At 54.3% G+C, this 17,576-nt stretch overlaps 6 protein-coding genes across 6 annotated transcripts; 2 read left to right on the plus strand and 4 right to left on the minus strand.

Annotated features, from left to right (window-relative positions):
- Positions 1–963: 963 nt before the first annotated feature.
- On the plus strand, positions 964–2,132 carry COL26b_012264 (uncharacterized protein; the record flags this gene model as incomplete). Its single annotated transcript, XM_053184909.1, has 2 exons — positions 964–1,039; positions 1,072–2,132. The coding sequence occupies 2 exons, from the start codon at positions 964–966 to the stop codon at positions 2,130–2,132; spliced, it is 1,137 nt and encodes a 378-aa protein (XP_053031148.1).
- Positions 2,133–2,478: 346 nt separating this feature from the next.
- COL26b_012265 (uncharacterized protein) lies at positions 2,479–4,465 on the minus strand (the record flags this gene model as incomplete). The annotated part of the gene is made up of 6 exons (XM_053184910.1): positions 2,479–2,731; positions 2,783–3,374; positions 3,423–4,067; positions 4,128–4,172; positions 4,223–4,244; positions 4,295–4,465. 6 exons carry the CDS (start codon positions 4,463–4,465, stop codon positions 2,479–2,481), a joined length of 1,728 nt encoding a protein of 575 aa, XP_053031149.1.
- Positions 4,466–7,273: 2,808 nt separating this feature from the next.
- COL26b_012266 (uncharacterized protein) lies at positions 7,274–8,176 on the minus strand (the record flags this gene model as incomplete). Its single annotated transcript, XM_053184911.1, has 3 exons — positions 7,274–7,958; positions 8,008–8,087; positions 8,147–8,176. The coding sequence occupies 3 exons, from the start codon at positions 8,174–8,176 to the stop codon at positions 7,274–7,276; spliced, it is 795 nt and encodes a 264-aa protein (XP_053031150.1).
- Positions 8,177–9,026: 850 nt separating this feature from the next.
- Positions 9,027–10,628, plus strand: COL26b_012267 (uncharacterized protein; the record flags this gene model as incomplete). Its single annotated transcript, XM_053184912.1, has 2 exons — positions 9,027–9,168; positions 9,214–10,628. 2 exons carry the CDS (start codon positions 9,027–9,029, stop codon positions 10,626–10,628), a joined length of 1,557 nt encoding a protein of 518 aa, XP_053031151.1.
- Positions 10,629–10,911: 283 nt separating this feature from the next.
- COL26b_012268 (uncharacterized protein) lies at positions 10,912–11,748 on the minus strand (the record flags this gene model as incomplete). The annotated part of the gene is made up of 1 exon (XM_053184913.1): positions 10,912–11,748. The coding sequence occupies one exon, from the start codon at positions 11,746–11,748 to the stop codon at positions 10,912–10,914; it is 837 nt and encodes a 278-aa protein (XP_053031152.1).
- Positions 11,749–14,255: 2,507 nt separating this feature from the next.
- COL26b_012269 (uncharacterized protein) lies at positions 14,256–16,128 on the minus strand (the record flags this gene model as incomplete). Its single annotated transcript, XM_053184914.1, has 5 exons — positions 14,256–14,327; positions 14,382–15,325; positions 15,399–15,633; positions 15,699–15,861; positions 15,917–16,128. The coding sequence occupies 5 exons, from the start codon at positions 16,126–16,128 to the stop codon at positions 14,256–14,258; spliced, it is 1,626 nt and encodes a 541-aa protein (XP_053031153.1).
- Between the last annotated feature and the right edge of the window lie 1,448 nt (positions 16,129–17,576).

Consider the following 17,576-nt stretch of genomic DNA (forward strand, 5'->3'; position numbering starts at 1 on the left):
GGCTCATAATGTCATATCAACACACCCAACTAAGTGGCCCTCGACGGACCAGGCTCCTAGTCCTCCACCCCGCATATAAAGCCGGTGAAGTTCTCTCCGGATCACTGATTGAATGTGGCATTCAGATCTCTCGAAATTCCGTGATAGAAGCTTCACATCACTTTGAAGCCTTGTCGTACGTGTGGGGCCCACCGAGCTCGTCACATTATCTCCAGCTCGGGGCGTTGATCTTGCCCATCACCGTCAACTGCGATGCGGCACTAAGGCATCTGAGGAGAGCCTCCGAGGACCGTATCCTATGGGTCGATAGCATTTGCATTGACCAGACTCCTGGTGGAGTCCAGGAGCGTAATACTCAGGTTGCGATGATGGGCGATATCTACCAAGTCGCTAAAGACGTCCTTGTCTGGTTGGGAAATGGCGACGCTAAAACGGATGCATTCTTTCTTCATCTGAAACGTTTATATCTGCTGCGAGACGATTCTTGGGAAGACTTTCGAACCGAGTTTTGCACCAAGTTCATGAACCAATGTGGTCAGTTCAAGTTGATTTCTTGCCCCATGATCTATCCTCTTCATTCCAGAACAATGCATGTTCATATTATGTCAGATACTAGATGGGGGACATCAGATGCTCAAACGATTCGCGAGATAATTGAGGACGTTCTTGGACGGCCCTGGTTCGAGAGAATGTGGACTCTCCAAGAGCTTCTTCTTGCCACCCATGCTGCCATACTTTGCGGGAAACAGGTAATTGCCTGGGACACCTTCTGCCAAGCTTTGGAGCTTATGGAGGCTACATTCTCTCTGTCTAGCAAAGGGGTGAGGAACTTTGTTAATTGCTTTTACGCCTATTCGGATTTTCGAGATATTTCTGGCAGCACCAATGACCAGGAAATTCAACGGAGCCAGTCCGAATTGGCTGGAGCAAATGAGGAGGGGAAGTTGTCGAGCCTTGTACAACATGCCAGAATTCGGCATGCCACCAACCCAAAAGACAAGATCTTCGGGCTCTACGGCATTTCTCAGAGACTCGGACAGTCATTCCCAAGTCCCGATTATACACAATCAGTGGCCAAGATATACACGGAAGCGACGAAGGCTATCATACGGCACGAGAACACCCTATGGCCGCTGGATAATGTGTGGAGTGGAAACCGCCAGAGTGGTCTGCCATCCTGGGTTCCTGACTGGAGCGACGACTATAGATGGTTCGACGATGTTTTGATCGAGCTAGGAGGCGTTCCCCTGGACTCTGCAGACCGAGAGACTACAACTCACTGGGAAGGGCCGGTGGATGGACAGAGCTACGAAATCAAGTTCACTGGTGACGACGGCATTGTTCTGCAAGGCCAAACACTTGGTGTGATCGAGACGGTTTTTGACGACCGCGACAGAGCGCTTATTGAAAAGGACATCTTGGCTGCGCAGCGGCTATCCGTTGAATACGAACTTACACTAAAGCGGCATGGCGCAGAACGGATCAGGTTCTTCAGGCGCATCTACGCCGAATGCGACAATGCTGAGCATGCCGAAGCCTGTCTTCTAGCATTCTGCTGGTTATTGCTGACTTACAGCCCGAACCAACCCAAGGAGGGCTTCAAAAGAGGGTTCAAGGACCTGCATACTCTCTTCAAATCCACACTCCCAGGTTGCGAGGAGAACCGTCGGTATATCTTCTCCCAAGCCAGGGAAAAGCTTCAGAAGGCACTCAACGAGCATCAAAGACACCCCAAAGTGCTCGCTTTCGTCGACTCGGACATTGACGCAGCAATAGATGTCGTGTTGTCCCTACATCAAGGCCCGGAGTACGTTATCCGTTCGACGCCTGAAGATGCGAGGCCGGGATCTGTCTTCCGCCTGCTGGGCTCTGCAACAGGATTTTACAGAACAATTCAGGGTCTTTCTATAAACAAGGCAGTCTTCATTGCGGACTCCGACATTATAGGCTACGCCCAGGGGCGTGTTTGCGTGGGAGACAGTGTTGTCAAGTTCTATCAGGCCTCGTCCCCTTCGGTCCTGCATCCTTGCGGACCGCACTATCAGCTTCACTCTCTGGCGGTCGTAAAGACGGAAGGTGCTCTCAGTGACCTTCTGGACAGTGCTGTATCAACAACTTACAAGATCCGATGACCCTTTCGATAGGAAGGATGACGGGGAAGACGACGAGACCGGCGAGGAGGACCAGAGTAACGGTGACAAGACGGAGGATGAGGATAGTAACGAAGATTAAAGTAAGAAAGCCACAGAGAGAGTAGTGAGATAGAACAGGATATTGAAGGTCTTCGCCCAGCTGACGTGAGGTATCAGATCGGATGGCAGTGACCAAATAGGTATTACAAGCTGAGAAGATATCTCCAGCGTTCGGTAGCGACAGGATTGATTATTCAGAATTCGGTCTCTATTATCCGGACTACACGTCATGCTTCGAGCCAAGCAGTCGTCCCCAAGGGGTATCACATCATTACCATTACCGACCTCAAACAGAGGCACCGTCGTCAAACGCCTTCTCCTTCTCGCTTGGCTTGGTCTTGACACTGCCAGCTGTCCACTGCCGCATCTTCTTGCCCCAGAAATACAGGACTGGCAGACCCAGGGACAGAACGATGATGGTCTCCGCGTAGAGGGCAAAAGTTTGGATGGGTCCCTTCTCCGCGATCCAGATCGTGGCTTTTGAGGCTAGGAAGAATGCGATGACGATGCGCAGGGACGAGACGTTAACGAGCACCGGCCTGTTATACATTAGCAAAGATTCTCAGAGGTGCGTCACAATCATGACTTACCCTGCCCACTGTGGGTAGCTTTCCACAATGAAAACGCTGAGGATGGTCATGGTCATAAGGAACAAAAAGACGATCAAGAACGAGCCTACGAGGAGAACGCTCCAGTGGAAGTTCCTCTCACCCGCCGTTCCGAATATAAAGCATCCCGCCACACCAGTGACAAGCGGCAAAACAAGGTTGGCGAGGTGATGCTCCGGCTCACGACTACCACCATTCCACCTCGTCACCGCGTTGGACATCTTGTCAGCCACCGGACCACCAAAGACATACACCAGCGCGGAGGCCAGGAAGAAGGGTAGCACGGTGAGACCAGTCCACTGGAACTCCCAGCCCTGAGCAAGCAGCGCGAATGGCGTGATCTGCTGCGCGGCCTGGTTGTTGACGATCATGATGCTGTTGGCGAGGACAGCCCAGATGATCGCGGGGAAGTAGGTGGAGCGGAGGGCGTCGAACATGGACTTTGCGGCGCGCTTGAACTCGAAGCCGTTCTGGAAGACGCCGATGTTGGTCCAGGTCGTGCGCGGGGTGAAGGTCGTGAAGTCGAGCTCGGGTCGGTTTTGGCCAGGGGCAAGGGGGAAGATCTTCTGGCCACCTGGATATAGTTAGCATCTAGTGAGCACCAGTGGAAAAGCCAACATACTGAGCTCCGCCTGAGACCTGGTCCACCTAGTCTCGGGTAGGAAGGCGATGAGAAGAGCCCATGCCAAGATACCCAAGCCCGAGGTGATGTAGTACATCCACCTCCAGGTGTAGTTGGCAGACACCCAAGGGGCCGCAACTCCCAACCCAATGATGATGATACCCTGACTAGAGACAACGGCCGACATTGCCTTGTTCCTCTGGTGGATAAAGACCATATCCTGAACAATCAGGGGGATCAACGCCTCCACGGCGCCAGCACCCAGACCCATCAGCGCTCTCGCAAGTAGATGCTGGTGCAGACTGGTGCTGAACGCGGCAAACAGACCACCAGCCCAGGCAGAGGTAGCGGCGAACAGTAGAACGGGTCGGCGACCGATCCAGATGGATGTTGGCACGAGGAAGTAACTCGCGATACCGTTCGCCAGTAGGGGCATGGTGGCCAGCAGCGAGACCTCTTCGAGAGAGGCGGGTTTGACGCCGGCCGGGACAACGGACATGGGGTTGATGTTGAGGCCGCTGCCACCGCTTGCCTTCTTGAAGTCGAAGGTGTTGATGACATGGGGATCGACGCCGGAGTATTCGAGGATGAAGATGGGGAGGAGACCACCGATGACAACCTCTGCTGAGAGGGCGAGGGCGCCAACTGGATACAGTAAGTAGGCTGGTCTGTATCTTGGTGTTCAAGACTTACAAAAGCACAGACAACCGATGGCTGTCCACTTGCGCCAAGCAGGAAGGTTCAATGGATCTACGACGATTAGCTGTCGTTGACATTCAACGAAGAATGGAGTTTCTCACCCTTGGGATCGGGCGTTGGCATCTGAGAAGGAGTCAGCCACCATTCGACGGAGAACAACACGCAGCACTCACAGGAATCAACCTCAACTGCCCATTCTCATAGAGATTTGTCGTACCGACGACCAGCGTCTCGTTCTTCTCCAACACACTATCCGCATCATCAAACTCTGACACACCGACGGTCGACGTCTGCTTCCGAGCGGCCTGCTCTTCCTGGAGCGGCCAGTTCGTGTTCGACGCCATATTGTCCGCTTGTACCGTCGATGGAGAGAAGTCGCGCAATTCCAGCCCTCCAAAAGAAGAAGAGAAGGACCCTCCCTTCTGAGGTCGTGGGAAGTCGGCGGGACGCTAACGCAGCCTTATACCATTCAACGCGCCGCCGCCGCCCCCTGCAGCAGATCCGGAAAAGCCTAAGAAGAATGGACACATACAGGGGAAGGGGAGAAAAGGGAAGAGGCGAGACGGAGGCAGGCAGCCGTGCGTATCGTTTGCCCAGGGCCAAAGGCGATGTTGTCGAATCGGAGGCTTGCCCCCGAGTGGTCTAGGTACCTTGGAAACGTCCCATCAGGCGAACCGTCAATCTCAGGAACAGCCGCGAGGACGACGATTAGGCTACATGCGACTGTTCGGCGAAAGTACCACGATGTCTTCTCCTTGCTTCTTCGACGTCTGTTCCCGGTGGAGTTTGCCCAGCCCTCCACATCCCGCCCGGCACCAGCTCGAAACTCATCCTCAATGATCCCCAGCACATAACGGTTCTTCACCTGCGTGGGATGTCAGTCTCCTCCAGCGTGCCCCCGGCTCAGCCAGCGACCGTGACATGTTTCTGCTTGACAAACGTTCGTCGCCGCGAGACGAGACCAGGAACCGGGGTGTTTAAGCTTCGTCTGCTCGAGCGCAAGGGGGTGGGCCGTTGTGCTGCATTCGGCAGTTGGACGCTACGCCCTGCAAGAGGGTTGGACGGGCCGGGGAGATAGGACGATTTCTTGGGTCTTCTTGCATCCCTACCCTCCTCCTCCTTTTTTCCCACCTCATCATGGGGTTTTTGTTACAGGGTAGAACATTGTCGTTTTGCAGAGAATGTTGATGCGTTCTGTAGGGTTCGGGACGCTTTTGCGGCAGCGGGGGAGGCTAAGTCAAAGTGATGGAGAATCCTTTATGAGGGAGACAAGTCTGGGGTGGGAATGTTGTTGGTTTGATCGCCGTTCGCGCGCGCAAGAGACCCTTGCTTAGTCGTCATTCGATGTCTTGAAAGTGCCCCCTTTTTCCAGAGAAAACTATTCGAAATTCAATTACTACTTCGTACATGCTTGGTATGCCCTACGTATGGGGCCGTATGTAAGGTACGCAATGGATGTGTGTCCCTTGCATCGACCCGCTGCAGGATCTGGGTCAATCTAGAGAGCGCCCCTAGCGCTGCGCCGAATTTAGAAAAGAACACAAACCTAATAGAGACCTCTTGTCCAACGGTCGATGACCTACAATCACCGAGAGACTCGGCATCTGCTTCCCCGGAAGACGGGATAAGTTTCTTCAGGTGTCAGAGCTCCGGGCGTTGGATTTCGTAAACAACCGCGCGCTAGATCACAGCAGTCCAAATCCCATTGCACGGCACCGCTAGACTTCAGACCAAGTTTCTTTCTTGATGAAATGCGGTTGAGACGAAAAGAACGTTGCACCCAGCCACGAGACCAACCACTGGTTGGGTCAGTTGGATGACACTCTCGAGGGGGCCCCAGGACACCTTGACTCGCCGCATGAACATGGCACCACACCCTGTTACAGAACCCCCCGGTCCGAGTGCCTCATCGCAAACACAAGCGTGTTCTCGACCACGAGTTTCTTCTTCAACGATGCCCACGCACGGACAACGCTGCAACGACGTGGGCTAGCTGTTACGCATTCCATGTGCTGCATAGTCGAGTATGCACAGAGGACAAAAGTATGAATGCTTTACGCAATATCAGCCGCGCTATTCCAACCCGCCAAGACGCTATCCAGGGTTACATGCGATGTGCTTGTTGGACAGTGGATGTGCCAATGGTTTTCGTCAGCCGGCGATCACTTTCAACTCATCTCTATATACCGCTAGCTTTTCATCCCACATCCGCCGTCTGGTGTTTCTCCTGCTCTGCCATGACTTCATGCCGGTGAATATCACGTTTCGGCTTACCAGAAAGCCAGTCTTCTTCACATTTCCCGGGCAGTCAGTTTCCCTGCCAACATTTGCCAAGACCACTGAACAGCCGACACCCTTCGTGATCGTCGCCAGCCGGCGCTCAGTATGTCGTGTCTGATGTTTCCTTCGGATGATACCTGGCCGTCGGCTCATCCGTTCTCTGCCCGGCGTCCACTTTCCGGCACTTTTCGGCGAACGTGGAGGTCTGGAGCTTTGAGAGATACATGCTGGGGCACGAATTGATCGTACATTGTGTCGTAAATGACTGGACCTAGTTTCGCCTTTATCTCTAATTATAAATAAGCAACATAAGGAATATTGGCACTGTCGAGATACGACGGCAAAGCTTTATGGAAATGCAACGTCGAACCAACATCGACTTACTCTCTTATTAAGCGGCTTTTCTCGCTCCAATGATCATCTGGTCGTGCAGAACAAAGCCACGTCAGATGAGAAGAATGTTGCCGACGCAGATCAGACGCCACTTGGCTAAGCCCATGCAGCCAATGAACCATCATGCCACACGGCTAGTATCGCCACGAAAGTCATTTCAAGAGTGAGTGTTGCAATTGATATTCCCAGGAGGTATTTCCACTGTCGAATCTAGAATACATTCGTCATACGCGTTTTGCCAACCCATTCAACCGTCTCAGTCCTCTATTAGTAAGACTCTTTGTGTTTGTGTGTGTATCACTCTGGTCCGTCACCGGTGTCCATCGCTGGTGTCGTCGTCGGTGTCCGTCGCCGGAAAAAGCCCAAAAACGCCATGCTCAGCCGTGTCATTCCATGCGCACTGTATTTATTATCCATCGGCGACATCAGGCCGACCCTGCTTGATTTTCTGTGTTGAACGATGCGAAGCCATCTAGTAATCAGCTATCGCTACCCAGCACTCGGGCCAGGAGGACGTAGAAGAAAATGAGACCGCCTGCGACGAGGAGCTTATTTTGGTTGAGCCAGCCGCGGCCGGCGTCACGCTGCTGGACGACGGCATCGACGACAGCCTGGGCCTGGTGGCCGCTGCCAGCTCCAATACCGAGCTGGGGCCCACACGAGGCCCCTGCTGGGCCGCCGATCTTGTTCCCTGTCGTGAAGTCGATCTTATTCTCCTTCATCCAGTCCCAGTTCGCCTTGTCGACTTCGGGCCATTCGCCGCGGAATTTGGCGCCGCCATCGCCGGCCTTGACGTTGCCTTTTTGTGTGTTGGACTTGGTATGGGAACCACCACCGGTAGAGTTCCACCATTTTGTACGCAACGCCAGCATCTTGCGTTCAGCCTCAGTGCTCGAAACGGAACCCGTAGTCATCTCCTCGCTCGTCATGAAAGAAAGCAGGCCGATAAGAATGGTGGAGACTTCCCACGCGGGGTTGAAGGATTTGGGATGGAAGTCGGAGATGGAGAGGCAAAGTCGTGTGGATGGTTGGAATCGGCCGGATGGGGTGTGCATTCGGATCGCTGGGGGGGCGAAGGGGTAGTTTGGAGGGAACACGAGAGTTCCCCAGTACTGGCCGCCATGATACGGGGTGTTTTCGGGGCCGGTGATGATGTAGTGCCACCTAGTAACCGGTTAGCAGGAGTCTGTGAGGCTAGCATGAGAGAGCATACTCAAGGATATTTGAGTCGGAGGGATGGGCCTCGATGTATGGCGGAGGGTTCTCGGAGATTGTCTTGTACTCGCGCGTCAACTGCAGGGCGGCTGTCAGTGCTGATGCAACGTGGTGAGGGAGGGGGAGAGAAGACATACACGCTTCTGTGCGGCTCTGCTGGCTGCCATGGCTGAAGATGTGCGGAGCGAAATCCTAGTGATCCGGTTTGGGGGCGAGCGAGAGGAGTATTGAGATGACGATGACGGACCACGACGTAATCAGGGACGTACGCCTCAAAGGCCTGGCGGGCGGTCTCTGTGAAGGAAGACCAGCGGGTGAAAAAGAATGTGGGAAAATAAAATGCACAGACTGAAGAATAGAGGAGAAGTTGAGTAGCCGCGCAGCTGAGCCTGTGGGAGAGGTCTGCTGGGCTTTGCGGTTGGGCTGGAGCTGGATGGAAATGGAAGCGGGTGGTTGAAGGACGGAGGATCGGAAACACTCAGCAGCGGACAGCGGACAGTGGACAAGTTGGGGAATGCGGCGAGGCTGTGACAGGCACAGGCGCATAGGGTAGGTACGTACCTACCTTGGCTGCAGTGTACGGATACAGATACGGTCTACCTGTGTAAGCAGCGAAGGAGCGGCGCGGTGACTCCGGCCTCCAGCTGGCAACGCTCCACTCATTATGTCACCGCGCAGTGTGCACGCGAGTGCCTCAGCCACAGAATTTCCACCAACAGCCTGCGGGTACAGGGTCCAAGCGTTTACCTGTGTGGCTGCGAGACGTGGCTTGAGCTCCAAGGTGTGGCGCGACCTCTTGGACCCATCACAAGCCACACCAGCCAATCAGACAGCCCCCTGTCGCGTGTTCCCGGCCCGCGTTCACAGTTGGTGCAGGTCGGGTCCAGTCCAGTGTCCCTTCCAGGTCCTTTCAATTGGGCCCGGCGCCCGTGCTCCGCCGTTGCATCTCGAATTTCAACCCGAAGCCTGCCGACTGTCCCTCCAGCCCACCTTACATCGTCACCACAGCCCGCTACGATGGCGTCTAACCCGACCGACAAGCTCAAGGCCGGGCCTGACGCTCTCCGCAAGGAGGCCGAGTCCTCTGCCGCCTTCGAGAACCTGCAGGAGGAGGCCAAGATTAGGAGATTCCAGGCTCTGGCAAGGACTGACCCGGCCCGTTATGCTGCCAATCACCCATGCTAATGCGCATCTCAGCTTGCAGAGCAGAACTCCCAGCCCATGACCATCAACCGTCTCCAGGTCCACGGCGCTTCCAACACCCGACGCGGCTTCCTCGACCCCATCTTCGAGCCCCTCCTGACCGCCGAGGCCAACAGCTCCTCCACCCTCGGCGAAGTCGCAGCCCGCCTGGGTGATGCCAAGGGCAAGCTCGAGAGACTGGGCATCTTCCACCCCGATCCCAAGGTTCACATCAACGGATCCGACCCCGCCGACCCCTCCTCCACCCCTACCGACGTCGACGTCGACATTGTTGTCAAGGAGCTCTCCCGATACAAGATCAATGCCGGCACCGATGTAGGAAACAGCGAAGGCTCCGTCTACACCTCCGTGCTCTGGCGCAACATCTTTGGCGGCGCCGAGCAGCTCACCGTCAATGCGAGTGCTGGAAACAAGACTCGGTCCGCTTACAGCGCGAACCTGAGTGCCCCTGTCAACAGCAACCCCGACACCAGGATTTCTCTGGAGGCACTGGCATCTACCACAGACAAGGCATGGGCTGCCCACCAAGAGGCTGTCAAGGGAGGCAACCTCCGCTTCTCCTGGCTGTCTGGCAAGAGTGTGCACTCGCTCGAGTACTCTGGTGTCTGGCGTCAGGTTACTGGCCTTAGTGACAACGCGAGCCCCTCAGTCCGCGCCGACGCCGGGGACTCCGTCAAGAGCTCCATCAAGCACACATACTCGCGCGATGCGAGAGACAACGCGCAACTGCCTCAAAGCGGCTACTTGCTCAAGTCCGTCTTCGAGCTCGCAGGTGTCGGTCCTCTCGCCGGAGACGTCGCCTTCTCCAAGGGCGAGTGCGAGATTGGTGGCGCTGTCCCCATCTCTCTGCCCGGCATTAAGGGCCGTTCCGGTATCTCCATCGGAGGAGGCCTCCGCTTCGGCATGCTCTACCCTCTTCCTCTCGGCTTCGCCTCCGAAGGCAAGGCCCAGCCCAGCCGCATCAACGATAGGTTCCAGCTCGGCGGTCCTACCGACGTTCGCGGCTTCCACTTTGGTGGCCTCGGTCCCCACGACGGCTCGAACGCTGTCGGCGGAGACCTCTTTGCTGCCGGAAGCGTGAACATGCTCTTCCCCCTGCCCTACAAGGGCGCCGACTCTGCTCTTCGCTTCCAGATCTTCGCCAACGGTGGCAGGCTCGTGGCGTTGAAGAACAAGACCAAGGGCGACGGCGAGAAGAAGGCTGCTGGCCTCAGCACCCGAAGCGTCGCGGGTAGCATGTACAATGCCCTCAACGACCTGACCACGGGCTTGCCGTCGACCGCCGTCGGTGTCGGTCTGGTCTATGCCCATCCTGTTGCTCGATTCGAACTGAACTTCAGCCTGCCTATGGTGCTCCGTAAGGGCGAGCAAGGCACTAAGGGCCTTCAGGTTGGCGTCGGTATCAACTTCTTGTAGATGCAAGACGACGAGGGCGGGTGTGGGCATGGACGAGGCTATGGCTGGCGGGGCGAGAGGGGCTCGTGAAGGACGAATAGAGGAAGAAAAGTAAATACCATAGACACTCTCGAAAATCAATGCTTCAAAGTTCAATGTTCAAGGCTGTTGTCTACCCCTCCATTTTATGTACATATAGAAGCCTCACCTCCATTGTTTCTCTCGCCTAGTTACTCGGGATTGGCGGCACCAAGCTATGTACTTTACTCATGGGTCCTATCTCGACCTGCCATCATATCGTCCACTACTGGGGAAGCTCATGCCGAACCGTCGGGTCCGGAGGAAGTTCCGTTGTCGGCTGCTGTCCATATCCAGGCTGGTTTGCTTGCGCAAAGCCTCCAGGATATTCGTGCTTGGCCCGTACCGGCGCGGGCGACGATTCAGAACCTCCGGCAGTCGTCATCCCATCTACTCCCGCAGCTCTCGACTTCTTCTTCTCTCGCAGAAGCAAGACCGTCAGCGCCACAACCGCAATAGCCAGCGGAAGTCCAACGCCAACCGCGATGCCTGCTGCCGCTCCAGTTGAGATTCCGTTGCTGGCCTCCGAAGTCTTCGAGCACACCGCGATGGATGTGCCGCTGGGCCCGGCGCTCGTCGCCGCCGCGATTCCGAGATCGGATTCCAACGCCGTGTTGATCAACATTCTCCCTCTAGGACTCGGCATCGTAAAGTTACCCTTGTCGCAATCGTTCCGCCCGCGACATGTCCAGATGGCATCCTGGAAGCAGTAGTTGACACCGGTATGTCCGCTCAGTGCTGCATATGTTAGTCCTGAAGTCGTGGCTGCGAAAAGAGTGAGCTCACCAGCATCGCGGCAAATCTTGGGACATCCGGCCGCTCGAAAGTTCTTGTCTGTGCAGGAGTTCCGGTACATCGTCCACGCATTCGGCTCCAGACAGAGTCCGTTATCGAGGCAGTAGTGGTTGGACTTGCGACAGCACGCGACCACGGCATTGTCTCCGATTCTGGGGCATTCAATGCCGCCCTGGTCAACCGACCCATCTGGGAAGTAGCAAGTTTCGCCAGTGGCTGATGCTACCAACGTCAGAAGCACGACAAGTCTGAGGGCGGACCGGTGCATATTTACAATGAAGAGGGATGGGCCGCTGTGTGATGTTGACGTAGCGAAGTATCGGAAATCGGTTTTTTAAATGCCATGTCGCAAAACCCGGCCACTGCGGTTAGGCTGACTTGCCGACTGTGTCTCACTCTTCGTATTTCATCGACTTATGTGTTGCCCGATTAGGAAATAGGAAGTCGTCAAACTATCTTCAGCTCTTGTACAAGGTTTGAGTCTTGGCCCTGCAGATTTGTCTCACTGGCTCGTCACTTCCAGTGGCAGCAACCACTCATCTCTTAAAATCGAGTTTCCTGCGCCTTGGTTGCTTACATTGAAATTGATTCGCCCCCCGCCAAGCCCGCCGTTGCAGCCGAATGTGGTTTGACAGGTCGATACGATGCATGGATTTCGGCGACGCAGCGCAAAGAACCTCGCATCAATCTTGACCGATATGATGGGTTGGGAAGCGAAACCGTCTTTCAAGCCTCGCCCTTCGTCTTCCCGCCTGTGAAATGGTTTGGAAGCTTGCAACAACATTTGCTGCTCTAGCTCTATTCCCATGCTCGCTTCTCAGGCGCATCCGTCGCTGACTCCTACTATTTCGTCTACAAAAGGCCAGCATCCGTGGTGTTTGCTGGACGTCGGTCAATTACTATGTCCGACCCATTGCGCAACTCAACATTTTCGCATGTCCATAGTTTGATTCGATGAGCATACCTAAGAAGCCAGTTGCGACTCAAGATTAGCGACAAGAATGTTGTTTTTTTCAAGTCAATTGGCTGGTATATTGCGATGCACTATCGCGTACATCCGTCCAAACTCATTATGCGGGATCTGGTAGCTTTAGAGTTTCCGCGTGCAAGAAGCTTGATACATTGTGAATGCACTCGACTTCATGGAAAGTCCATTGGTCAGTCAGTAATTCCCTTTCAAGCCAGAATGCTGTGATGTAAATCTCCTGTAGCCTTCTTCGAGCCTCACTTATTGAGGAAGCTCATGTCTCACGGTGAACTCCAGCGGCAACTCCGCTGTTTGTTGTTCACCCGTTCCAGAGAGATGACTTTCCCGCCACGGGGCTGGCGAAGTCGGAGCCGACTGGTTTGGTTTGGGAGAAGTGACTTCTGATGTGGAATGTGCTGAAATAAGGTTGACAGCTTTCGTCCTTTTTTTCTGACGTAGAAGCAATATCCCCAGGACTCCAGCGACGATTGCAAGAGGAATTCCTACCCTGGCCCCAATACCAACCGCTGTCCCGACAGATATGCCGCTCTCAGGTACGCCGCTCTCAGGAATGCCACTTTGGAGGCCAAGTTGCGACTTCTGAGCGCTGTTGGGCATGATGGTTCCCATATTTGAAATTGAGAAATTGCTCGTTTTACACGGGATTTGGATATTACACCTCCATTGATCCAGGCTATATCCACAGTTGTTGACACCGCTAAGGTTGTCAAGAGCTGTTCAAACTTTGTTAGCTGTTGGAATAATGAGCAAGCGCGAATTATTGACAACTTGGCCACCATGACCATGATTGCTTACTTGAAGCTTCTTGTCCATTGCTACTTGTATTGAAGCAAAACCTCGGGCAACCGGACGTTCGAAACTTGGCATCCGTACAGGAGTGTCGATACAAGGTCCAATAATTAGGCTCGAGGCACAAGCCATTGCTCAAGCAATAGTGACCATACTTGCAGCATGCTTTGGCAGCATTGTCTCCCACGACAGGACACGGTATACCGTCAGTAGCGCGTCTTGTGCTCGGAAAATAACATGGTTCGTTGTCTTCACTTAACACTAAAGTGCTAAGAAGAATAGCTGTGAGTGTGAAAACTTCAATCTTTCGTCGCATAATGCCGAGTGTTTGAGGAAGGAAGATGAGGAAAGACCAGAGTCGGGTACCACAGGTCAGTGACTCATGATTTATAAGATCATGTACATCAGGCTAGCAGGTTCCGGCTGCTTTCGTCTTACTTCTCCTTACCTTTTCGCTGGGAACTTAAGATATAACTGCATTCTATGCCCTTCCAAATTTGTGCTAATCTCCTGTCACCCATGTAGATCCTTCCGGCGTTGTCTCGAACTCACGCGCCTGATTCGCACGACTGACTCAAACATGGCAGTGAATGCGCCACTGGGATCCGGGCGAGCTGACGGGCTTAATTAAGACAATATCTGGCCTCTGCAGCCTTATGGGACACGTACGCCAATTTTACGGCGATAATTTTGATAACTTGACTTCATTCCAACTCTAATGACTCTGCCGGATGTCGTTGCATAGGCCTCAGGTATCATGCTACGGCTGTTGTTTCTTCTGAGGCCCAGTTGCGGTGGCAAAAACGTGGCGAGGTGACTGGAAGAACGGTCATGAGGCTTGACTCCCGTGCCAAACAGAGGAAATGGTCACACTGGACACGTGTGGTGAGAGTTCAAGTTGACGTCTACGGAAATGACGATGCCAACACATAGGTATGACAACATTTTGTCGCGAAGATACTGATTACAAGAGTCAAGCAGATACTTTATGAGACGTATCACAACAGCTTGTTGACAATATCGCTCACTGATTGGATGACAGGGTACTTCGGGAAGGCGGGCTTGTAAACCTGACATATTATTAGGAAACGATCAGAAAACATCTGTTTTCGGAGAAAACTCACATTTTGGCAGCGCTGGTTGAACTCGTCGGTAGAACCATCAATGCGAGACAGCTCATCATCGGGGACGCCAAGCTTGACGAGGGCTCCCGACTCGGGTGCAACCTTGTCCCACCCAGGACCGGCAGCCGGGTTCTTGATCCATTGCACAAACCACCCATGGATGGAGTCAGCCAATGCCTGCTGGGCCTCGGTGACGTTAGACAGAGCCTCAAAACACTCATTGCCGCCATGGAAGAAGGGGACCTCGGTGCCATGGGTGGGAGCAGTGCCAGGAACTCCGACGACATTGTCGTAGGCGCCGAAGAAGCGGTAGACCCAAGTGTCCTGTATGGCACTGCGGAGGTCCTGGAGGTAGTCTACGGCGCAGTTGAAGCGAGCGTCGCCGTACTGGGCACCGCTACGGAGAGACTCGGTCCCATAGGCTGAAGCGTTGTATGCCTCGATCAGAACAGCATCCTCGATGTGAGCACTGTCGGCATCAAATGTGTTGATCCAAGAGCTGAAGTTCGTGTTTTCGGCGCCATAAACGAGACTGAAGATTGTACCCTCGCCATTGGAGGTACCAGTCAGGAGCGGCACGTGAGTAGCATACTTGCCAGCGGCAAAACGAGCAGCATAGTCGGAATGGCGGGTGATGTTGTCAATGATAGGAGTGAACCAAGTGTTGAAGGTCGAGTTGAAGTTGGTGGTCTGGAAAGCGTAGACGTCGACATCGCGAAGACAATCGATCTGGCCGTCGCCACCAGCAGGGCATCCAACCTCGGTAGCAACGGCGTCAAGGGCCTCGTTGACGGGTGCGTAGGCAGGACCGGACATGGCGTTGGCGCTCATCTGCACAGCTCCCTTGAGCCAAGAGTCCGGGTGGTTCCATAGGTAGTGATCGACCTGGACTGAGCCAGAGGAATGGCCACCGAAGACGATGTGGTCGGGGTTTCCTCCGAATGCTGGTCTGGCGTTAGACTCGTGTCACTTTGATCGGCATTGGCCACTCATGTGAGATCTTAGATGCTTGCTTACCCCGGATATTCTCGTGGATCCAATCAAGGGCTTTCTCGACGTCCAGGATGCTAAAGTTTTGGGACTCTTCAGGGTTGGCATCCTTCAACTCCGCAGAGTGTGGAGAGGCGAAGATGCTCTCGCGAGTGTTGAAGTTGACGTAAACAACTCCATTGCGAGCGAAGTTGGTTCCCTGGATCTGAGGATTGCTGTTGGAGCCGGTCACCATGGCACCGCCGTACATGTAGACAAATACCTGCGCGCATTATTGTTCAGTCTTGGAACCAATTACTAAACTTGTGGGTTCTCGATCCGACTTACGGGCAGGTCATTTCCGTTCGGAGGAGACCAGATGTTCAAGTTGAGACAATCCTCACCCTGCTGGCTGAATGTAGTACCAGAGATGGCCTGAGGGCATGTTGGGCCGTATGACGTCGCATCGAAGGTCGCGTTTGACCGCAGAACATTCTGAGGCGCTCTCCATCTTTGAAAGTTTCGTTAGTCCAGCTGAAAGTCGAAAATCGCAATGATCGACATACCTATTCTCCCCACCTGTCGTCGCCGCAAAGGGGATGCCCAAAAACACCGCATTGCGAGAATCATCACGAAAGCCCTTAATCCTTCCCTGAGGAAGAACGACGCTTGTGGGCCTGGTGATGTTGGCACATGCAGCCACCGCCGCGTGAGGGAAGACAGAGGCCACCGCCAGGACCAAGCTTGCGCCGGTTGTCAAGACATTGACGAGTCCCATGATGCACTCACTTTGTTGACGACGATCGGTGAGGTGCGTGCGGAAGGTGGGAGGACAACCAGGTAGTCCAAGCTGTTGAGGGCGTCCATGCAGTTCATATGAATAACGAGCGATGCTCTTTTCCCTTTTGATGAGACCCCTACGAAGACAGATGTGGGCAGACAGATGGCGATGGTTTGCTGAAGTGGAGAGGGAACCACAGAACGCCAGGGGTTCAACCCCATGTCAACTCCGCCCATAGGGGGCTCTTTGTGCTGACATTTGCGCTATCGAGAACGAAAAGGTCGCCTTCTCCGGAAATCTCATTTAATGTTGGGCTGGGCAGGCTGGGATCAGGGTCGTTTTCTTGAGCTTCATCCGAAGAAAGCCCACGCATCTCACCGGCGAAGCTCCACAGCCGGCTCTGTCGGCGTTAATCCCGCGCGCGGTTCGATGTTGAAGAATTCCAAGATCCTGATTCCCATGTGCAAAACACGTTGGTAGACCACGTTGCAGAGCGCCGCTTCCCTGACACTCTCAACCAGCCAGCCCTAGCGGCTCCATGCTGTCTCCACCGGCAGAGGGACTCGAGAAATCAATAATGCCGCGAAGCATGCAGAGTCCATGGCCCCATGTTGACTCCCTGTTGGATCCCCTGCCTCGGCGGCGGAACAAGCGGGACCGGCGAACTTCAGCCTACGCTACTGTTGGCACTAATTCTTGAACATCACGAGAATCCTGATATGGTCACTCCACGTCTCTCGGCCTCATTGGATCTGATTGACTGGAACCAATGGTTCATGCGCTGGCTATTTCTGGGACCTGATTGCCCGTCAGTATTTGCCAGATGGGCCACGAGGCTCGCAACAGTTGCTCATCCCACAGGCTACGTCGGAATTCCCGCTTCTCGCGCCAAGCCCGGAGGAGATGTGCAGACTTGACAGATATCGTTTCGCACACGAGGGCAACACCTTGCCTAGCGCTGTGTGGTGCGCCACATCCCTACATGAGGTGATTGACAGGTGCAGAAATGCACAAGCCATGGATCGTCGCACCATGGCTAAGCTGAATTGAAAACAAGCGTGATGCATAAGGGGGGCCTCTGAACAGCCCCGTGGCCCAGCTACTTGGTCGTGGTTCGAGCAATAAGACCTGAGGGGCATCCACCGCCCTTCCTCTTCTGTCTTGTTTGCACAAGTTGACGTGAGGACCGGTCATCTTGCTCGTCATGGCCGAAGGTCTTGGCCAAGTGGTAGGTGCAATTCACATGTTGGGCATCATTTTTTGAAGCTCAAGCTGCGAGACTTTTCCCGCTCTCTGGTACTGACAGTTTGGTTACTCAGATCTCCTGGTACATCTGTACTGTAGCGGCAACCCTTTTCCTGGTCCTCAGGCTGTGGGTCCGAATTCGGAGGTTTAAGGCTATAGGCATCGACGATGCCCTCCTGATATTGTCGACATGTTGTCTC

This window comes from Colletotrichum chrysophilum (assembly GCF_026319265.1).
Source record: "Colletotrichum chrysophilum strain AFK26 chromosome Unknown scaffold_169, whole genome shotgun sequence".
NCBI classification, from domain to species: Eukaryota; Fungi; Ascomycota; class Sordariomycetes; order Glomerellales; family Glomerellaceae; genus Colletotrichum; species Colletotrichum chrysophilum.